A 15,891-nucleotide genomic window follows, 5' to 3' on the forward strand; every position below is an offset into this window, starting at 1 on the left:
TGTGTACTAATAATGGAAGGACTAGAATATACCAATAATAACTTCAATATGTACTAATCATGATTTTTTTTAAATATACTGAAAATGGCAAGTTTGTAATACCCTAATAATGCATTTAACTTTGACAAGTTTAGAAGGTATTGTTGATAATAACTTTAATGTGTACTAATAATCAGTTTACAATATACTAATAATGAGAGTTTTAGAAGGTATAGGTATGTGTACTAATAGTGGAAAGATTAGAATATACCAATAATTAAAAGTTTAAAAGGTACTGTTCAAGATAACTTTAATTTGTTCTAATCATAAGTAAGTTTACAATATACTAATAAAGACAAGTTTAGAAGATAAATGATAAACTCAATATATACTAATAGTAAAATACTAATGATAAAAATACCAATGATGAAAAAATTAGAAGGTACTATTAATGATAACTTTAATGTATGCCAAGTTTAGAATATAGTAATAATGAGAAGTTTAGAAGGTAGTATTATTGACAATTTCATAATGCACTAATAATGAAAAGTTTGGAAGATATTATTAATGATAACGTTAATCTGTACTAATAAATATGAACTTGGAATCTAATAATAATAACTTTAATGTGTTATCAAAATGAAAAGTTTAGAATAACTGATAATGAGAAGTTTAGAATAAGTTAATAATGACAATTTTAGAATGTACTTTTAATGCTAACTTTAATGTAATAGTAATGTAATGTAATAGTAATGTAATAGTAATAGTAACCTTAAAGTGAACTAATAATGACATATTTAGAGTATACTAATAATAAGTTTAGAATATACAAATAAAGACTGTGTAGGTACCATTAATGGCAACTTTAATGTATACCAATAATGAGATACTTAGCATATACTAAAAATGACAGTTTTAGCTATTAATGATAACCTTAAAGTTTAGTAATAATGGCAAGTTTTGAATATACTAATAATGACAAGTTTAGAAAGTACTATTAATGACAAGTTTAGAAGAATATAATATTGACATGATAAGTCAATAAGTTTAAAAGATCCTATTAATGATAACTTAAATGTGTACTAATAATGACACGTAATAATAAGAAGATTAGAAGGTACTGTCAATGAAAACTTTAATGTGTACTAATTATGAAAGTCTATAATATACTAATAAAGACACGTTTAGAATATACTAATAATAACAAGTTGAGAAGTTACTATAACTGTTAACTATAATGTGTACTAATAATGACAAGTTTAGAAGGTACTATTAATGATAACGTTAATATGTACTAATATAGACAAGTTTAAAACATATATATAGAGAAAGTTTATAAGGTACTATTTGTAATAATAATGAAAAAAATAGATTATACCAACACAGACAATTTTAGAATATAACAATAACAACAAGATTAGAAGGTATCTGTAAAGATAACATTAATGGGTAGTAATAATGATCATTTTAGAATATACTAATAAAGAAGAATGTGAATATAACAATTAATGATAATAACAAATATAGAATATACCAATAACGACAAGTTGAAAAAGAAATTTAGAAGCTACTAATTTGTACTAATAATGACACGTTTAGAATACACTAATAATGAAGGCTTAGAATATATTAATAATGACAAGTTTAGAAGGTATTGTTAATTTTAGAGCATACTAATAATAAAAGTTTAGAATATGGTAACAGTGACAAGTTTTTAACGTACTATAAATAATAACTTTAATGTGTACTAATATTGACAAGTTTAGAATATACTAATAATTACAAGTTTGGAGGGGACTGTAAATGATAAGTTTAATTAAGGTACTATTAATGACTTTAATGTGAACTAATGATAATAATGCCAATTTTAGAATATACTAATAAAACAAGATTAGAAGGTACTAATAATGATAGATTTAATGTGTACAAATAATGACAAGTTTAGAAGATGCTATTAATGGTCAACTTTAATGTTTACTAATAATGACGAGTTATGAATATACTAATAATGATATGTACTGGTTTTAAATATAATAATAATGACAAAGATAGAATAATGACAACTTATAATGTACTTATATTACAAAATTCAAAATGTACTAGTAATGATAAATTTGATGTGACCTAATAATGACGTGTTTAGAATATACAAATAACGATAAGTTTAGTGTATACCAATGAAGACATGTTTAGAATATACTAATATTTACATGTTTAGAATATACCAATAACGAGATGTTTAGAAAGTACTATAAATGATAAATAATAATGACAAGTTTAAAGATACTACGAATGATATATTTATTGTGTAATAGTAATGATAAGTTTAGAATATACTAATAATGACAAGTCTAGAATACTGCAATAATGACAGGTTTAGTAGATACTATTAATGATAACTTTAATGTTTACTAATAATAATGATTTTAGATTTTACCAAGACTGACAAGTTTAGAATATCAGTTGAAAAGGCACTATCAATGATAACTTTAATATGTTCTGATATTGACACGTTTAGAATATACGATTAATGACAAATTAAGAACATACTATTGGTTATAACTTAAATGACATGACTAACGACAAGTTTATAAGGTACTATCAATAACAACTTTAATGTGTACTTATAATGACAATTTTAGGATATACTAATGATAACTTTAATATGGGTTAATAAAGACAAGTTTCGAACATATTAATTATAACAAGTTTTGATGGTTCTCTTGATATAACTTTAATGTGTACCAACAATCACAAGTTTAGAATATACTAATAACAATATTAACGATAATAAGTTTAGAATATAATATTAATAATGACAGGTTTAGGATATACTAATAATGATAAGGGTACGTTTAGGGTATATTAAAAACGACAGTTACGGTATACTAATAACGACAGTTTCAGAATATACTAAAATAAGTTTGCAAAGTACTGCAAAGGATAATTTTGATATTTACTAATAATGATATACTAATAATGGCAAGTTGCTAGGTGCTATTAAATTTTAATGTGCACAAATAATGACAAGTTTAGAATATACTAATAATGACAAATTTAGAAGGCACTATTAATAATCATTTTAATGTGGACTAATACTCGCAAGTCTAGAATATTGTAATAACCGTAAATTTAGAAGGTTGAAATAATAACGTTAATGCTTAAAATATATTAATAATGCAAAGTTTAGAAAATACTAAATATAGCGAAATTAAAAGTTGCACTTAATGATAAATGTAATGTGTACTAATAATGATAACTTTTGAATATACTAACATAACATGTGTAAATACTCACAAGTTTAGAATATACAAATAATGACAAGTTTAATATTTTTTATGACAACTTTGGAACATAAGTGATAAGTTTAAGTCCTAATAATGATAACTTTAATGTGTACTAATAATAAGTTTAGAAGGCACTATTAATGATAATTTTAATGTGGACTAATAGTCACAAGTCTAGAATATTGTAATAACCGCAAGTGTGTGTGACAAGTTTAGAATATAGTAATAATGAGAAGTTTAGAAGGTAGTATTATTGACAATTTCATAATGCACTAATAATGAAAAGTTTGGAAGATATTATTAATGATAACGTTAATCTGTACTAATAAATATAAATTTGGAATCTAATAATAATAACTTTAATGTGTTATCAAAATGAAAAGTTTAGAATATACTGATAATTAGAAGTTTAGAATAAGTTAATAATGACAATTTTAGAATGTACTTTTAATGATAACTTTAATGTGTACTAGTAATAGTAACCTTAAAGTGAACTAATAATGACATATTTAGAGTATACTAATAATAAGTTTAGAATATACAAATAAAGACCGTGTAGGTACCATTAATGGCAACTTTAATGTATACCAATAATGAGATGCTTAGAATATACTAAAAATGACAGTTTTAGCTATTAATGATAACCTTAAAGTTTAGTAATAATGACAAGTTTTGAATATACTAATAATGACAAGTTTAGAAAGTACTATTAATGATAACTTTAGAATGTACTATTACTGAAAGGTTGAATATACAAATAAAGTTTAGAATACAAGATAATGACAAGTTTAGAAGAATATGATATTGAAATGTTTAAATATAGCAATGATGATAAGTTTAAAAGATCCTATTAATGATAACTTAAATGTGTACTAATAATGACACGTAATAATGAGAAGTTTAGAAGGTACTTTTAATGAAAACTTTAATGTGTACTAATAATGAAAGTTTATAATATACTAATAAAGACACGTTTAGAATATACTAATAATAACAAGTTGAGAAGTTACTATAACTGTTAACTATAATATGTACTTGTAATGACAACTTTAGAATTTAGAATATAGTAATAATGATAAGTTTAGAAGGTACTCTTAATGATAACGTTAATATGTACTAATATAGACAAGTTTAAAACATATATATAAAGAAAGTTTATAAGGTACTATTTGTAATAATAATGAAAAATTAGATTATACCAACACAGACAAGTTTAGAATATAACAATAACAACAAGATTAGAAGGTATCTGTAAAGATAACATTAATGGTTACTAATAATGATAATTTTAGAATATACTAATAATGAAGAATGTGAATGTAACAATTAATATAATAACAAATATAGAATATACCAATAAGGACAAGATGAAAAAGAAATTTAGAAGCTACTAATTTGTACTAATAATGACACGTTTAGAATACACTAATGATGAAGGATTAGAATATATTAATAATGACAAGTTTAGAAGGAATTGTTAATTTTAGAGCATACTAATAATAAAAGTTTAGAATATGGTAACAGTGACAAGTAGAATATGGTAACAGTGACAAGTTTTTAACGTAATAATAACTTTAATGTGTACTAATATTGACAAGTTTAGAATATACTAATAATTACAAGTTTAGAGGGGACTGTTAATGATAAGTTTAGAAGGTACTATTAATGACTTTAATGTGTACTAATGATAATAATGCCAAGTTTAGAATATACTAATAAAACAAGATTAGAAGGTACTGATAATGATCAATTTAATGTGTACTAATAATGACAAGTTTAGAAGATGCTATTAATGGTAAACTTTAATGTTTACTAATAATGACGAGTTATGAATATATTAATAATGATATGTACTATATAATAAATATAATAATAATGACAAAGATAGAATAATGACAACTTTAGAATATACTTATATTACAAAGTTCAAAATGTACTAGTAATGATAAGTTTAGAACGTCCTATTAATGATAAATTTGATGTGACCTAATAATGACGTGTTTAGAATATACAAATAATGATAAGTTTAGTGTATACCAATGAAGACATGTTTAGAATATACTAATATTGACATGTTTAGAATATACCAATAATGAGAAGTTTAGAAAGTACTATAAATGATAAATAATAATGACAAGTTTAAAGATACTACTAATGATATATTTAATGTGAACTAGGAATGATAAGTTTAGAATATACTAATAATGACAAGTCTAGAATACTCCAATAATGACAGGTTTAGAAGATACTATTAATGATAACTTTAATGTTTACTAATAATGATGATTTTAGATTTTACCAAGACTGACAAGTTTATAATATCCTTTGAAAAGGTCCTATCAATGTTAACTTTAATATGTTCTGATCATGACAAGTTAATGACAAATTAAGAGCATACTATTGGTTATAACTTTAATGACAATACTAACGACAAGTTTATAAGGTACTATTAATAACAACTTTAATGTGTACTTGTAATGACAATTTTAGGATATACTAATGATAACTTTAATATGGGTTAATAAAGACAAGTTTCGAACATACTAATTATAACAAGTTTTGATGGTTCTTTTGATAACTTTAATGTGTACCAACAATCACAAGTTTAGAATATGCTAATAACAATACTAACGATAATAAGTTTAGAATATAATATTAATAATGACAAGTTTAGAATATACTAATAATGATAGGTTTATCACTAATTGTGACACAATTAGGATATACTAATAACGACAGTTTCAGAATATACTAAAATAAGTTTACAAGGTACTGCTAAGGATAATTTTGATATTTACTAATAATGATATACTAATAATGGCAAGTTGCTAGGTGCTATTAAATTTTAATGTGCACAAATAATGACAAGTTTAGAATATACTAATAATGACAATTTTAGAAGGCACTATTAATAATCATTTTAATGTGGACTAATACTCGCAAGTCTAGAATATTGTAATAACCGTAAATTTAGAAGGTTGAAATGATAACGTTAATGCTTAAAATATATTAATAATGCAAAGTTTAGAAAATACTAAAAATAGCAAAATTAGAAGTTGCACTTAATGATAAATGTAATGTGTACTAATAATGATATTTTTTGAATATACTAACAATAACATGTGTAAATACTCACAAGTTTAGAATATACAAATAATGACAACTTTAAATTTTTTATCACAACTTTGGAACATACTGATAGTGATAAGTTTAAGTCCTAATAATAATAACTTTAATGTGTACTAATAATGACAAGTTTAAAAGGCACTATTAATGATCATTCTAATGTGGACTAATACTCACAAGACTAGAATATTGTAATAACCGCAAGTTTAGAATGTTAAAATGTGTAGTAATGACATGCTTGAAATATATTAATAATGCAAAGTTTAGAAAATACAAAATATAACAAAATTAGAAGTTGCAATTAATGATAACTGTAATGTGTACTAATAATGATAAGTTTTGAATATACTAACAATAACATGTGTACTAATACTCACAAGTTTAGAATATACAAATAATGAGAAGTTTAGAAAAATTACAACTTTGGAACATACTGATAGTGATAAGTTTAGGTCCTAATAAATAACTTTAATGTGTACTAATAATGACAAGATATATAAAGATATATGAAGATATATAAAGAAGATATGTTTAGAATATACAAATAATGACAAGTTTAAAAAAGTATTGTTGATGATAAAATTGATATGTACTAATAATGACAAGTGTAGAATATACTTATAATGTCATGTTTAGAATAATGACAAGATTAGTATATGCTAATAATTTAAGGTTTTTGATATACTTGTAATGGCAAGTTTAGAATACACTAATAATGACAAGTTTAGAAGGTAAAAATGACAAGTCTAAAATAATGTACTAATAATTCCAAATATAGACTATACGATTAAAGACAACTTTAGATTGTACTAAATATGAGAAGTAGGTACTATATATTCTAATAATGAAGTACTAAGAATGACAAATTTAGAATATTCTAATAAAGAGAAGTTTTGTATATACAATTAATGAAAACTTAATTGTGTACACATAATTATGTTTAGAAGGTACTACTTTAATATGTACTGATAATGATAACTTTAGACATTTATGTGTACTAATAATGATTTTTTTGATATGCTATTAATGACTAATTTAGAAGGTTGTATAAGAATGACAAGTTCATAATGACAAGTTCAAAAGGTTCTATTAGTTAATTTCAATATGTACTAATAATGAGAAGTTTAGAATGCGTACTCAAAATGACAAAATAGAACATACCTACAATATGTTTAGAAGGTTCTTTTAATGATAACTTTAATGTGTGTTATTAATGACAAGCTGAGAATATACTAATAGTGTTGTTTATAATATACTACCGATGCTAAAATTAAAAGGCAGTATTAACGATAACTTTAATGTGTACTTATTATGAAAGGTTAGCATATGATAAAAATGACAATTTCATATTATAATAACAATGACAAGATTATAAGTTACGATTAATGATAACTTTAATATGTACTAATAATGACAAAAATGGAATATCTAATCATGACAACTTTTGAATACCGTAATAATGACAAGTTTAGAAGCTTCTAATAATAAAATGAAAATTTGAGAATTACTGTGTACTAATAATGAAAAGTTTAGTATACACTAGGGATGATAAGTTTAGAATATGTTAACTAAAAATCACAATTTTAGAATATACTACTGTAGAAATGAATAGTTTAGAATATTCTAATAATAACAAGTTTACAGGGTGTTACTAATGATAACTTTATTGTGTACTAACAATGACAAGTTTAGAATATACTAATAATGACAAGTAACTAATAATGACTAGTTTAAAATGTACTTACTAAATGTACTTACTAAAATAAAGTTTTGAATATAATAATAATAATATGTTTCTAAGGTTCTTTTAATGATAACTGTAATATGTACTATTAATAATAACTTTAATATGTACTAATAATGACAAATTAAGAATATACTATTAATGATAACATTAGTAATGAAAAGTTTATACTATCCTAATAGTACAAATAATATTAAATAACTACTAACTTTTAATTGTTGTATACTAATATTGACAAGTTTAGAAGGTTCTATTAAATAAAATTGTGTACTAATAATGACAAATTTAGAATGTACTAATAAGGACACTTTCAGAATATACAAATAATGATAATTTTGGAAGGTATTAGACACTACAACTTGTATACTAAAAATGACAAGCTAATAATACACTAATAATGGCAAGTTTAGAATATACTAATAATGACAACATGAAAATGTTCTAAATGTTTACAAGGTAATGTTATTGATATACTGACAATGAAAAGTCTGAATTATCCTAATAATGAAAAATTTAGTAACTTTAATGTGTACTTATAATAACAAGTATAGAGTAATGACATATATAGAAGGTACTATTAAGATAACTTTAATGTGACTAAAATGACAAGTTTAAAATATACTACAGTATTAATAACAACTTTAATGTGTGCTTACAATGATATGTTTAGAATATACTAATGGTGACAAGTTTAGTAGGCAATATTTATGATAACTTTAATAAAATGAATATACGAACGAATATAGTAATAATGACAAGTTTATAATATACTAATAATGACAAGTTTAGAAGGTACTATTAATGATAAATCTAATTTGTTCTAAAAATGACAAGCTTAAAATATACTAATACATAGGTTCAGAAGGCACTGTTAATGAGTGCTAATAACGAGAATTTTCGAACATACCAATAATGATAATTTTAGACGGCACTACTAACAAAATTTTTAATTTATATTATTAATGAAAATTTTAGAAGATACTATTAATGACTTTAATGTGTACTAATGATAATAATGCCAAGTTTAGAATATACTAATAAAACAAGATTAGAAGGTACTGATAATGATGAATTTAATGTGTACTAATAATGACAAGTTTAGAAGATGCTATTAATGGTAAACTTTAATGTTTACTAATAATGACGAGTTATGAATATACTAATAATGATATATACTAGTTTAAAATATAATAATAATGACAAAGATAGAATAATGACAACTTTAGAATGTACTTATATTACAAAGTTTAAAATGTAGAACGTCCTATTAATGATAAATTTGATGTGACCTAATAATGACATGTTTAGAATATACAAATAATGATAAGTTTAGTGTATACCAATGAAGACACGTTTAGAATATACTAATATTGACATGTTTAGAATATACCAATAATGAGAGAGAGAGAGAGAGAGAGAGAGAAAGAGAGAGAGAGAGAGAGAGAGAGAGAGAGAGAGAGAGAGAGAGAGAGAGAGAGAGAGAGAGAGAGAGAGAGAGAGAGAGAGAGAGAGAGAGAGAGAGAGAGCGAGCAAAGGACAACTTCATCGATCAGAATAGAGGAACGAGATTACTTTTAAATAATCAGTTTAACCGACCTGCGCTGACATCAACACCGGACAGGACAGGAAGGTGAACAGGAAGGTCAACAAGGTCGTTAATAGAGATTCTAGTTTTAACATTATACTAATGACACCATCTTTATAAATCTTAATAATATTTGAGTGGAGAATGTTGCTATTATTCAAATCGTTCTATTCAGCTGAAGGGCCAAAGCCTGACTCAACGAGATTTCAATCGATAGAAACTCTCAAATGAATCAATTCTATTATTATTCATGTATATTTTAGTGCATTGCTACCAACTGGAGCAATGGTAGGAACACAGGAATGAGACTTCATCCACAAAAAGCTATGAAGGAGGAGGAACAGGAGGAAAGTAAGAAGAGGAAAAGGAACAAGAACGTGAAGAATACAAAGAAGAAGAAGAAGAAGAAGAAGAAGAAGAAGAAGAAGAAGAAGAAGAAGAAGAAGAAGAAGAAGAAGAAGAAGATAAATGATAATGATATATTTAATGTGTACTAGTAATGATAAGTTTAGAATATACTAATAATGACAAGTCCAATACTCCAATACTCCAATAATGACAGGTTTAGAAGATACTATTAATGATAACTTTAATGTTTACTAATAATGATGATTTTAGATTTTACCAAGACTAACAAGTTTAGAATATCAATTGAAAAGGTACTATCAATGATAACTTTAATATGTTCTGATCATGACACGTTTAGAATATACGATTAATGACAAATTAAGAGCATACTATTGGTTATAACATTAATGACAAGACTAACGACAAGTTTATAAGGTACTATTAATAACAACTTTAATGCCAATTTTAGTATATACTAATGATAACTTTAATATGGGTTGAAAAAGACAAGTTTCGAACATACTAATTATAATAAGTTTTGATAGTTCTTTTGATAATAACTTTAATGTGTACCAACAATCACAAGTTTAGAATATACTAATAACGTAGAGAACTATTTCTCATTTTATATACGGTGCCTTTGCCAAGGTAGTGCCCCTGGACCATTGAAGTAATCGCAAAAAATATCTCTTATTTGAATTGCATTTGAACGGCCTCCAACAGCTGCTATGTCGTCCATATTGTCCATGTCACAAGACAGGGTGTCCTAAAAAATATAGCCATCTCTTCTTCTAACAAAATTGTGCAATACACAACAACACTTAACTATAACAGTTGCAAAATCTGCATTCACTAGAATACAGGAATGTAGAACACGCCACTTGTTACTCAAAATTCCGAATGAGCATTCGACTGTACGCCTGGCTCTGCAATGCCTGTAGTTATAGATTCTTCTCTCGACAGTTAAATTATTTGAGGGATATTGTCGTAGCACATGTGTTGATAAGCCAAATGCCTCATCTCCAAGAAATACGTGCGGTACTTTTGGGTAGCTAGGCTGTTGATTATCCGTCGGAAGGTATTGGTCTTCTGGAATGTCGAGTTGATTTGATTGAAGTCTTTTGAAAAAAATTGAGTTTTTGAAAATAGAAGAATCACCCTCACGACCATACGCACCAACGTCAATTGCTGTGAAAAAGTACTTAGCATCGCATACAGCCAATAAAACAATAGAGTTAAACTTCTTAAAATTATAGTATAATGATCCTGCATTAGGTGGACATTGAATACGTACATGCTTCCCATCCACTGCCCCAATGCAATGAGGGAAGTTGGTAATTTCGTTAAATTCTTTTGCCTTTGTCAGCCACATTTGTTTGTCCGGAGTAGGCATTTCTTGACGATGCATTACTTCCCAAATAGCTTCACAAGTCTCTTTCACAATGAGTGGAATTGTTTTTCTTGAGACATGGAAGTCAAATTCAAGGTCTCCGAAGTTCATCCCTGATGCCAAATACCTTAAACATAGAAACGTCAGAGATTTAGAAACGTATAAGTTAATATCAGTTTGATGCTATTGCTCATAGAATTAATAATTTCATTACAATATCTTACAATAATTAGTAGTATATTGGCATTTAAGTTTGTACAGGGCAATTGTTCAATATTATAAGAAAGTACCTATACAATCTACTAATAATGACTCAGGGATAATTTTGTGAGGGAGCAGCGATTACTCAAGAAGACGGAAACAGATGTAGCAGCTGCTAAAAAGAAGAAATATGTCTATTTTGACCAGCTATCATTTTTACTGCCATATGTGAAAGGCAATGATAACACAGTATCAAATATTCCATCACCTGTAGGAAATATTTGCATCCATCCGAGCAACCTGAAACGGATCACAGTGCACAGACCAGTGAACCTGATGCAGATAGTGAATGCGTCCCAAAAAGAAAAATACCATTAAGAAAGGGGGAAGTGAAAGCGAGGAGAGGAATAGGAAAGTCATTTGCGGAAACATCGAAGTCTTTGACAGATATTTTCGCAGAAAGTGTGCAACTGCAGAGAGAAGAGAGGAACTCTGACAAGTACGGGAACAAGGGTTTTGGGCCCATGATGGACACGTTACCGCAGCATTTGCAATTCCAAACAGGAATGAAAATTGCAGATATTTTTAATGAGATTGCGTATAGCATGTCACCACCTAACCCCAGGCCTTGTCCATCAACATCAACCTACTCCACTCCTACTCCAGTGTCACCAGAAAATATGCCACCATCAGCACAATATATACCAGCAGCAGTAATACACAGGAGTGTAATGTCACTATAAGCCCGTAGATTGGTAGTAACATTGATTTAGTATATCATTACTCACCTCAATGTAATAACAAGTCTCTCAGTGTATCATTTTTCCTTATTTTCTCGCATACTAGACACAGAAGTTCATCAAATGATGTCACTGACATTCTGTAATACTGGAAAAACTTGTCGGGATACATTATATGCTTTTCAAACGTTATATAGATCTGTCCTCTTGATAGGCGATTTGCTAAAACGGGATGAGTACCCCAACGTCTTTTTTTTTCTTTCATGATGTTCATGCCACTCTTGAAAAAGATGAAGCGCCAAAATACATCCTGTTTGCACGACATCCATCTTGTACTATGTCCCAAGCAGTACTGCTCAGAAAACGACATAGCACGAATAGCGCTTTCGCGGCCTCTAAAAACGCCGCGCTTTCAACGCCCCGTCTAGATTAAAATAAAATACAGGGGAGCGTCAGCAGCACAAACGCGGCGCTTTAGACGCTCGTATAGTATGGGCCTTAGACGGATCTATTAATGATATATTTAATTTGTACTAATAATCACAAATTTAAAATATACTATTGATGACAAGGTTAGAATATTTTAAGAACGATATTTTTAATGTGACCTAATAAGAAGAGGTTTATAATATCCAAATAATGAAAAGTTAGGGAGGTATTTTTAATAACTTTAATGTGTACTAATAATGACAAGTTTAGAATATACTAATAATGAAAATTTTGGAATATACTATTAATGATTACTTAAGGCAAGTTTATTATACTAATGATGTCAAGTTAAGAAGGTGATATTGATGATAACGTTAATGTGTACTAATAATGACAAGTTTAGAATATACTTATAATAATGTTTAGAAGGTACTATTCACGTGTACTAGTAATACTAGAATATACAAATAATGACAAGTTTAGAAGACACTACTAATAATAGCTTTGATATGTATCGATAATGACAAGTTTATAATATACTAATAAAGAAAAGTTTAGAATACTGACAAGTTTGGAAGGTGTTATGATTGATAAGTTTAATGTGTACTAATAATAGCCAAATAATGAAAAGTTAGGAAGATACCTTAAATGATAGTTTTAACTAATGAAAAGTTTAAAAGGTATTTTTAATGATAACTTTAATGTGTACTAATAATGACAAGTTTAGAATATACAGATAATGACAAATTTAGAATATACTATTAATAATTACTTTAATGTGTACTAATAAGGCAAGTTTATAATATACTAATAGAATAATGTGCTAATATGACAAGTTTAGAATACACTAAAAATAACATTTTTGTAATATACAGATAAAGATAAGTTCAGAAGGTACCTTAATGACAGCTTTTATAAGGTACTGCTAATGATAAATTTAATGTGTACTAATATAAACAAGGTACAATATACTAATAAGGGTAAGTTTAGAAGATACTATAATTGGTAACGTTAATTTTTACTAATAATGACAAGCTTAGCTTAATAACGACAACCTAATAATGACAAGTTTAGAAGGTACTATTAATGGTAACTGTAATGTCTATTAATAGTGATAAGTTTAGTATATACTATTAATGAGAAGTTTAGAATATACTAATAATGACAAGTTTGGAAAGCACTATTAAAGATAAATTCTATGTGAAATGATAATGAAAAGTTTAGGACAAGTTCACATGTTAATGAAAAAATTAATTTATAATATAAATGGGAAGTTTAGAAAAAAACGTATAACGTTTAGCAGGTACTATTAGTAAAATCTTTAATGTGTACTAATAATTACTTTAATATGTATTAATAATGAACAATTTACAAAATACTAGTAATGACACGTTTAGAATATATTTTTAATGATAACTTTAATATGCACTAATAATAACAAGTTTAGAATATACTATGAATAACATGTTCGATCGGAACTATTGATGATAACTTTAATATCAGAAGTTTAGAATATACTAATAATAAATATTGTCGATAGTACTATTAATAATAAATATAAATTGTAATAGTAATTAAAATTTTAGAAAATTACAAGCACCTGCCTGCGCCAGCCACGGCTACACCGCCGGTGCTTGGCCTGCGGCGCTGCTCGCTGCGCGCCCCTCGTTTTTTAAAAAGGGGGGAAATAAAAAAACAACTAAAAGTTAAGATTATTTTCACACACTGTAACATTTTTACAAGCACGTATTTTTTTCTTCGTAGACGGTGATTCGCCCTCGTCGTCGCTGCATCTCTTTTTTGTTTCAATAGTTTCATTACATTTTGTGGTCGATAAAGCCTTCTTTAGATCCTCAAGTAACTTCTCCCTGAAAAGCTCCAATTTTTCGTCGAGTTTTTCTGAAACAGAATCATCTGTAGACTCCTTGCTGCTTTCATCGTAGAAGTCGGGCATGATCATCTTGACGGATACTTCTTCTGTGATTTGGTAGGTCTCTTTTGGAATGTCAACCTTTCCAAGTTCTGGTTCTTCTTCTGCGAAAACCGAAACTTGGTTTGTAGTAGATGTTGCTTCGGGTACGTCTTCTTCAGCACTGTTAAAAGTCATGAAACAGTTGCGAGCTTTCTTCATTTGAAAATAATCGTTTACCTTTTCCCAGTCAGTGTATACTATTAGCGAATCCCAACTGGTCACTCGTGAACACGCGACGTAAAGCTGTCCGTGCGAAGCAATTTACCATATCCAAAAGAAGTCCACAGCGATCAAATGTTTGCCCCTGAGACTTGTTAATTGTCATAGCGTAGCTAAGTTTAACGGGAAATTGTTTGCGTTTGAATTGAACAGGGGTATCTGTAGCCTCCAATGTTATCCTCGGAATCAGAACTTGTTCTCCTCTGTAGCTTCCACCTAAAAATGTACCCACTATTGTGTTTTTCTGAAGATTTGTAACGATTATTCGAGTGCCATTACACAACTTGGGTGGAATTATATTCCTCATAATCATAAGAACACTACCAATTTTAACTTTTAACTCATGTAGAGGAAGTGATGGTGAATTTATTGCATTATAGACGGATGCCTGAATATCCATGTTATCTTCAACGGCGGTGTCCACGCTAATATACACCACCTGTTTTTCTTGTGCTCTCTTTTCCGCTCTTAGCTTTTTTGGCTGCCAATTCTTTGTCCTTAATTTTTCGTTCTTATTTTTTTTTCTTTATTCTTTTGTTCTTCTCTTCGCATCGCCTTTTCCTTAGCTTCCCGAAGCATGTTAAGTTTTCTTTGATTTAATGATTTTTCTGGCACTTTTTTGATGGCGTACTTGTTACCCCGTTTGGCACGTTGAGACCTATGAAATGCCCTGTCAAGATAGTTCATCTGATCATTTCTATGATCAGCTTTTCCATCGTTTTTTACAAACTCCCCATATCCAGCAAAGTAGTGTTGCATAAATTTCTCAGAAGCTCTTTCTTCGATATTTTCTAGGAATAATTCTAACTTGTCAAGCATTTCGTCGGAATATTGGAAACCGTCAACTCCCGCAATGCTTTATTAAAAGCAA

At 27.6% G+C, this 15,891-nt stretch overlaps 1 protein-coding gene across 1 annotated transcript; it reads right to left on the reverse strand.

The window, feature by feature from the left end:
* Window positions 1-14,988: 14,988 nt before the first annotated feature.
* Window positions 14,989-15,420, reverse strand: LOC143023552 (ATP-dependent DNA helicase Pif1-like). Its single transcript, XM_076182109.1, has one exon. The coding sequence runs from the start codon at window positions 15,418-15,420 to the stop codon at window positions 14,989-14,991; it is 432 nt and encodes a 143-aa protein (XP_076038224.1).
* Between the last annotated feature and the right edge of the window lie 471 nt (window positions 15,421-15,891).

The sequence above is a fragment of the Oratosquilla oratoria genome, unplaced genomic scaffold (genome assembly GCF_046742065.1).
Source record: "Oratosquilla oratoria isolate Oo_2021 unplaced genomic scaffold, ASM4674206v1 SCAFFOLD50, whole genome shotgun sequence".
In the NCBI taxonomy this organism is placed as follows: Eukaryota; Metazoa; Arthropoda; class Malacostraca; order Stomatopoda; family Squillidae; genus Oratosquilla; species Oratosquilla oratoria.